Raw genomic sequence first — 8,448 nt, 5'->3', positions numbered from 1 at the left:
CCATCTCCTTGATGTGATTATTTCACATTGCATGCCTGTATCAAAACATCTCATGTACCCCATAAATATATACACCTACTATGTACCCATAAAAATTAAAAAACAAATGAAACAAAGCCACTATAAACGTTTTCCAAAACGGCTGAATTCTGCATCCCTACCAGCAACATATGCAAGTTGTACTTGCTCAGCATTTTCATCTTCACCAACATTTGTAGAGTCAGTCATTTTCACTGCTAATTCTAACAGAAGTATAGTAGTATCTCATTGTGGTTTAATTTGCATTTCTTTAATGACTAATGAGGTGGAACATCATTTAACGTGCCTGTCATGTATGTATATGTATATATATATATCTTGTTTGGTGAAATCTGTTTAAATCTTTTGCCCATTTTTAAAATGCTTTTTTTTCTCAGAGTTTTGAGAATTCTTTATATACTCTGAATAAAATCTCTAAATATTTGCTTTAAAAAAACCCGTCTTAGTTTATAATACATCTGAGTATGTGTATTCAAATGACTGTGAACCACTTTAATTCCACACTTTGCCCTGAGTTTTATAACTGATTTAAGTAAATTCACAATGTTATCTTTCTGGGAATTGTTTTTCTCTATATGTAGGAATGAAGGAAATTTGTTTTACTGTCAAAATCCAACACATCTGTCTTCAAGCTCTAAAAAATATATTCTGTATAAAACTGAATACAGCCTAAAATATAGCAGAAGCTCTGCTTCCTGTTAGATATAAGTAAGTGCATTAATGTATGACCCAGGGGCAAATAAGAAAACAGTCCAACAGTGATTCCAAATGACATTAGGAACATAATGAAATTTGGAAACTCATTTCTAAATTTTTATTTATTTTTTATTTTTACTGAACCAGCAACCCAGTAAGCAATGATCTGGAAGAAACTCTTGGCCAGGTTTTGTGGCACGCGCCTGTGATCCCAGCTACTTTGGAGGCTGAGGCAAGAGGATCGCTGTTCGAGGCTACTGTAAGCTATGACTGTGCTGCTACACTCCAGCATGGGGGACAGAGCAAGACCTAGTCTCTAAATAAATAAATAATAAAGGAGAGAGAGAAAAAGAAATGCTGTTTTACCTTCCCTTACTTTCCCAGAATCCATACCTTGAAAAAAGGAACTGTTAAAAAAAAAAACAAAAAAAAAACCAGAGCCAGTGTGTTTAGGTTTTGACAGTAGTGCATGCAAGCTTCTCTTAATTCAGCTCCGCTTAATTCACTCCGCACCTGCATCTGATTTGCAAAAGATGAAGTGTAAAATTTCAAAATAGCAAGTGTTTGTTACAGTGTTAACATGCGGCTCAGTGCTCTATGCAGTAGACCATGCTGCCTTGCAAATTTTCCTTAGCCAAGTCTAATTGTCACTGTAGCAAATCTACTTTAATGCTACTTGAAATGAACAGTTCGTAGTTATTAGACTGGAACCTCAAGTAGCTGCAACCGCTAGAAACTCCTCCGGTGGTTCCCCCCTCCCCGGTCTCTCCAGAGGAAAGAAGGTCGTCTTCTACACTTAACTACCATGCTTATTCATCTGGACGAAACGCTCAGTCCACTGTCGTCTTCACGGGTTATTCTCCAGTCCGGGCTTCTCCGCCGCGCACGTTATTTCCCGTAGAGCGGACACAAAATTAAGCACCTTGAGGACCAGCGGTAGACACGGATTATCTCCCGTTCCAAGCACGTCTCCCGCTAGGAACTTTTTTCACTTGTCACGCTTCAGCTGCTTTTTGAGGAAAACAGGTGATATTTGGTTTCCTGCCAGTCTCCGTCACTCTCGTGGCTATGATGTCTGGGTAAAAATAGCTCACATTTTTGCTTAAAAAATAACGGCAGCGCAAATTTATGGTTAGGTTTGTCTCAAGTCTGAAAATCGCGCCTCCTAACTAGTGAGACGGAAGACACCTAAGGAGCGAGGAGCTGTGGCCGAGGCGAGGCTGCGGAGACGTTCCCACACTGGGCCGCGGGACCACCCACCTCGCTAGAAACTCAGTCCTCTCACCCTAAGAAGTTTGGGGCAGCTGGATGACTCCACCGCCCGCTTCCGGACCCGCTCCAGCGCCGCTTCCGGACCCGCTCCTCGGCTAGCGCAGGAACTTGCTCTCCCAGCAGGCCCCGCGCGGTGCGCCTCTCGGCGCGTTCCGGGTCCTGTGACAGCTCGGCCCGCATGCCCCACCCGCGGCCCCACCCGCTGCCCCACCCCCTGGCTCCGGGCTCGTTCCCCGACTCCCGCGAGTTCCAGTCCCAGCTTCCAGCTCCCCAGCCCCGCCCTCAGCCGCGCGCGCTCTCCCCGCCCCGCCCCCGCTGCTCCGCGTGCGGTCCCCACAGCCAATGGGGTTCAGGGCCGCGTGCGCAGATTCAAACGGCGGCTCTTGAGGGAGGCTGGGCGCGAGATTCGGCGGTGCGGACAAAACCCTGCAGGAGACTGCGAGCCCTGCAGAACTGCTAGCTGCGGGGAGAGGGGAGGGTCGGCGCCTGTGGCGGAGCCGGTCTGGGACCGGGGCGGGGAGGCTGACAAGCGGCGGGAGAAGCCGGCGGAGGGCGGGATCGCGCCTCCTGACATGTTGGGGGCATCCCTGGCAGGGCCGGGCCGGGGCTAAGAGCGGCACTGCGGGCCGGGGTCGGGGGCGGGTCGCGGTCCGCCCCCGCTGTCCCTCCGTCCTACCCTGTCGAGGACGTGCGTTCCGCACTCGGCAGTCTCCAGAGGGAGCGAGGGAAGCTGCTGGAGAATCAGGGAGAAGGAGCATTCGCCGGAGGCTGGAGGAGGCTGACCCGCGTCCCCGCCCAGCCCGCTCCTATGCGGTACTTGAAGGATGGCGAAGAGGTCGCGCAGGTGGGTGGCACCCCTTTCGCTCAGGCCTGTCGGCGCCGTCTCGACTTAGATTCTCTTTCCTATCCCACTGCCCCCTCCCGCCATAAGGCCCTCCCCGGCGAGGGCAGAGGTTTTTATTCCCGCGTGCCCGCGGCCGCTTGGCCTCGATGGCCGGAGCGCAGCCGCGACGTGTGGAGAGTTGGGGACCAGGGTGTTTGAGGCGCGGGACGTACGAGATGCCCAGGTTTCTCCGTGGCTCTCCTCACAGTGCGTGTCCAGGCTCCTGACCTCACGCTGCCACTTCTTCGGGGCAGGTTTCTTGCCAGGTAAGTCGAGCGCTTTTAGGGAGTTCGCTACGCAGAGAAAACTGGCTGTGTCCTGCCAGGAGGACTTGAAAATGGTGTTCGGGCGACTCTTTTCTGAATGACAGTACAGTCAAAATAGGAACTCCGCGGTGAACCTGGGCAGCCACCCCTCTGCCAACCTAGCTATCTTGAAACGTTGTGGAAAATCCTCTGGGGAATAGCTGAGCGAACCTTTTCGATGTTTTCTGTAATTTCCATACCCATATTCTCAGCTTTATGTATATATGTATATTTTAATATCCTCTATTGGGACCATGTCACATAGTAACAACTAGTAGTAACAGCTAGTAGCTTGATCTTAAAATAAAACAATGTGTTTGATTCACTTAATATTTTGAGTGTCTGTGTTTGACTCTGACCGTACCTAAGTGTTGCACAGAGGTAAAGCACTTTTTTCCACCTTTGCCTGGAAATGTGCTAGGATGAATTTATGTGTCTACTTTTTGTTTACATGCCATTACAGCAGCTACTCATAAATTATGTGGAGTAATTGCTTAGATAACAAAAATATAGGGTGTCTTCTGATTTTCAGCATTATCAGATAAACCTGAAAAGATGTTTGGCAGAATTTCCAAATTTTTTTTTATCTAGATCCACAGCCCCAAAATCTTAACTAGAGATGTGTTTCCTAAGTTGAAATTTAGTAATGGGGGTCATTCACTGCAGAGTTCTGCTAAAAATTGGCAGTAACTATACATAATTGTTTTTTGCTTTGTCTGTTAAATATCTGCTGTGTGCAGGATGCTTCTGCAGAAATCCTTAAGTCCCGGTAAACTTACTAGTTTTGTACTAAGTTATAGGACAAACCCTTGAGATGATATAAATGTATACACAGACCCCTCTAAAACTGTTTTCAACCTTTGCACTATTGACATCTTGGGCCAGATAATTCTTGTAATGGGGAGATGTTTAGCAGCATCCCTGGCTTCTACCCAGTAGAGATAGGAACACTCCACTTCCCTCAGTCATGACAGTTAAAATGTCTCCAGACATTGCCAGATATATTTTGGGGGACAAAATCACTCAGGAAAGAACCACCCCTCTAGAACTTCAAGGACCCAATTAACATCAATCTTCAGAAAAGATAGATATTTAAACCTCTTGTAATTATGATTGCTGAAGTACTGGTTTAGGCTTTTTGAATTTTTAAATTTAAAAAAATGTAAAAATAAGATGACAATTGAATATGTTAACTCAATAACAAGTTTATTAATGTGTGATATCTACTTATCAGTATTGCTGTTAATCTTATTTGAAACAGTTTCTTGGCTAATTCTGTCATCAGCATTTAGTTAAATTAAAATTATGACTAGACATGAATGTTTAAATGTCAGAACCTTCCCCTCCCCAAAGGGTTTTCTGTCAATTTCATATGTATGAAGTGTATGTTTCATAATAATAGACAAAGGAGAAATAACTTAATGTTAGTTTGCCTATGTAAGTTGTTTTATTGAGAATACTGTGAGCTTGAAATCTAAATATTGTACTTTTGACATTTATCCCTTGCCAGTTGTGTAAGTTAATTTAAACATGATAGAGTGATTTAAAGAGTCAAATCTTGAGTAATTAAATGTGGTGGGGTGAAGCTACACTGTCCCTGGGAGTATACAGATAGAGGATGTGGGAGAAATTATCATCTCTGAATGATGTATCTCTTAAGTCTTCATACTTGAATGTGTTTCATACTCTAAATTACATTTCTTGCATACGTAAATATGATTTACATATCTTAGACGATAGTAGATGCTCTGCTTTTGTGCTTCAACCAAAAACAAAAGAAGATAGCATGTGAATTGTTTTGAAGCAAAAATAATGTAGTCATTGGGAAAAATCTCTCTTGCCTTTTAGCTAAGTATCTTAATATATTTGAACTCAATTTATAGCTGAAAGGGAAAAGAAATAAAAGTTACTTCAGGTTGTAATTTGAGATCTCCAGTATACAACCATTTAAGCGGTCAAGTGAAAACTATACTTTGCTATATAAAAGTTTTGCCTAAGAGCATAGGCATAAATCCTGTAATATACGTTTCCTATGTGATCTGAAAAAAAAAAAGAAAAAAGAAAACCTAAAAGTAGAAAACTAAGTGTTACCTCAAGTGTGAAACAACTGCAGGACGTTAGCTGTTTTGACCTTTAAGATAGCTGTAGTATCTCTCCTCTAGATTTACATAAAGGAAGACTCATTTGTATTGTGACTTTAAATAATTTTACGTCCCACTGGGAATTGCAATGACAATTTACAGGCAATACTAACATTAATATATCTGTTATTAATATATATTTGACTTTTAAGCATATTTATATATACATAATTAATTTTGGATTCGAAAATCAGTTTTACCCTTTAAAGTAAACTTTAAAAAAGTCATTTAGAAACCTGCTTACTAGTAACAGATTAAAGTATTTACGCTTGGGACGGCCTATGACTATACTAACCTGAAAAGATAAAAGCCAGCTCTTGAAATAGAAGATGTTTTTTCAATGTTATGTAGATGTGTGTGTGTAGGAACCAATTTTACTGTGTTGTTTCCAGCAAAACGGGTGGGGATGAAATTATACTGAAATATGAGAACTGATCTTTTAATCGGTTTTGTCATTAACTGGCAATACTGTTTGGGGAAGCTGGTAAACTCTGCCTCGGTTTTTCATCTGGTTAATGTATGGAGTTTGGATTTTATGGTCTGTAAGGTAGTTTCTAGCTTTAATATATATATTTGAAGACATTTTGTAATCTTTTCTCATTTAAAAGCATATACATACTAATGAAATAGAAAATTTCTCACATTGTTTTTGTTTATGGAATTACTAGGTAGAACTCTCTTTAGTATTGCTATTAATAATGATCAAAGGTTATGTAAAGTCAAATTTGTCTTACTATAATAATGCTGGCTTGCACAGTTCAGATTTGGAAATAAAATATTCATGTATGCAGTACATCATATTAACCACTGGGTGGCCTAATTTCACTTTATTAAATCAACCTGGTAAATTTTCATATCTTGAATATGATTGGACTTGTCCTCAAGATTGTATAATAAAGATATATTTTTTTTGTCTGTGATAAAGATTTCGGACTTGAGTTAATTTGTGATTTAAAATATTATCAACTTGATGCAATTTTACTAGAGCAAATTTTATAGAACCGGTATTTCTCTTTCGTTTAGAATAAAAAATTTTTTAAAATTTCAGTTTCCTCCTTGGAATACCTCATTTACTGGTTTAAGTGATATAATTGTTATCCTCTAAAATTGAACTTCTAAACGTTTTATCTTAACATCACATGTGAATTATTTCATCAAGTGGGTATTATTTCACAAAGTCATGACTATCATGTCCTGTTAGCTTGCACCCCAATGTTAAGTTACTCTTAACTATTTTCCTGGCCTAATGAGTTATAAATTCTTTTGTGTGCTTCCTTTGACTGTTTCATAATCACCCTAATCCCTTTACTTCATAATCTTTGAAACTGTTTCCATTTGAATATAGTAGTTTGGTTATGTATTAGACATTTATCAAATAAATATTTTCTTTGACTTAAGAAAACTAGCAGAATCATTCTGGAAACCAAGTCCTGGGTTGGAGAGTCAAAGACCGAATTAATCTATTATTGCTTTGTGACTAGAGAAATAATGTCACTTTATTTTGCTATCTTCTAGATAATTACACTAGGCTAGAAATGGTTTATTTAACTACATAGTAGGAAGCCAGTTTTATTAAATTATTACATATTATCAGCATTGATTGCTATAATACAGAAATGTCAAAAGATTATATAAAAGTAGACAGAACAGATCCATTTTGATGATGTCTAATCATTTTTCAGTGATGGGACTTTTTCATTGTTAAATGGTGAAAGTGGGATATTGGTGCAGTGATTTGTGGGGTTTTATCCTTTCCCTGTTTTCTTTGCAAATTATAGGCATTCTCAGGCATCTTTCTTTGTAGCTAGTGATGTTGATACATATCTAGGATCTTTTTTTTGGTTATATGTATTTGGAAGTTAACATTGTCTTTTCAATACTCACTTACATATATGTAGAAATAACTCGATGCCATAACTAAGAAGGAGGTGGACTCTAGGAAAGTCCCAGTGGTAAATAATTCTAAGAATTCTACTTGCTCCCTGACACCCATTCAAAAAGCCCAGCTTACTGAACATTGAATGGGCTGTATAACTCAGTGTCTGAAACTGATGACCATGCTGAAATGCGAAACAGAGAATGAAACCTCATGTAGAAATAGAAATTTCTCACAATAAAGTGGGTAAAAAGTAAGGGGCAAAATTTTACAGTTAAAATGAAAAAGTTTTTAGGAAAATTACTCTTTGGAAACTCGTGTTTTTGACCAAAATAATGTTTTTGGACTCATATCCTTAAAATATTTTGTAAGAATCTTAAAGTGGGTTTCGTATAGATTAAATGTGACGTAGATAGTTTTGTGAATACTCAAGATTTATATGGGCAAATTCCCAAGGTAAAAAATATTTTGACTTAGAAATAACTTGTATTTTAAAGCAGTCTCAAATATGCTGTTATGGAAACTTTGGGGATCTGAAGAGAGGGAGGAAAAGAAAGAGACCCTGTGGAAAGCATGCCTGAGGGCTATTTGGGGTATCAGGAAGTGGTAATGTTGCTGGTGGCATTTCTAAGAAAGGTTAAACAGTACGGTAGATAACCTTCAAAGGACCTTTTCTGGTATTGAATATTTAAAAATGTTTCAGCAGGTTCTGCTTCTTAAAATTCTACCACTTGGAGGTGTTTTTTAGGGTTTTGAAATTCTTTTAACAAATGAGAATGCCTTTTGCCTCTTCCTAGAGGTATTTTCATTTGTTAAAACATTTTCTTTCTTAGATCCACTTTGAGATCACATGTATTGAAGAAAGTGGAAGTTTTGGTTGGGTTGGAAAGGAGTGAGATAATTTTGGAATATAGAGCACTTGGTGGAGTTGGAAGGTTAGGGAAGATTGTTCATTAGTTTTACAAATATTTGAGTGGCAGGTACTGTGCTTAGTCCTGAGAGGTGAACGTGATAGACATGGTCTGAACTCATGAGCTTACTTTTTGGATGTGGAGGTTGGCAAATGTGATAAACATTAAAAAGAAGAAAGGTAGGTGCTCTTAGTACACACAAATAGGACAGAAAGCTACAGTATGGTGTTTTATCTGATTCAGTAGCTTTCTTAGAAATTTATGAAGTCATTGGACCCTGAAGATGTTGAATTTAACAATTTAATCTTGGCCAATCAGGTGATAT

General features: G+C 39.8%; 2 protein-coding genes across 3 annotated transcripts in view; both read left to right on the top strand.

Moving 5' to 3' along the window:
• The first annotated feature begins 1,540 nt into the window (after positions 1–1,540).
• Positions 1,541–2,618, top strand: LOC144330579 (uncharacterized). The gene is made up of 2 exons (XM_077942776.1): positions 1,541–1,588; positions 2,004–2,618. Exons 1-2 carry the CDS (start codon positions 1,541–1,543, stop codon positions 2,616–2,618), a joined length of 663 nt encoding a protein of 220 aa, XP_077798902.1.
• Positions 2,343–8,448, top strand: part of MYBL1 (MYB proto-oncogene like 1) — a 48,890-nt gene continuing 42,784 nt past the window's right edge. For both annotated transcript variants that reach the window (XM_015145481.3, XM_001095486.5), the window contains exon 1: positions 2,343–2,851. In XM_015145481.3, the coding sequence (XP_015000967.3) occupies positions 2,832–2,851 (20 nt within the window). In that variant the 5' untranslated portion in view covers positions 2,343–2,831. The remainder of the gene's footprint in view (positions 2,852–8,448) is intronic.

This window comes from Macaca mulatta, chromosome 8 (assembly GCF_049350105.2).
Source record: "Macaca mulatta isolate MMU2019108-1 chromosome 8, T2T-MMU8v2.0, whole genome shotgun sequence".
Taxonomy (NCBI): domain Eukaryota; kingdom Metazoa; phylum Chordata; class Mammalia; order Primates; family Cercopithecidae; genus Macaca; species Macaca mulatta.
Note: the sequence above shows the minus strand (reverse complement) of the source record. Positions and strands in the feature narration are given on the sequence as shown.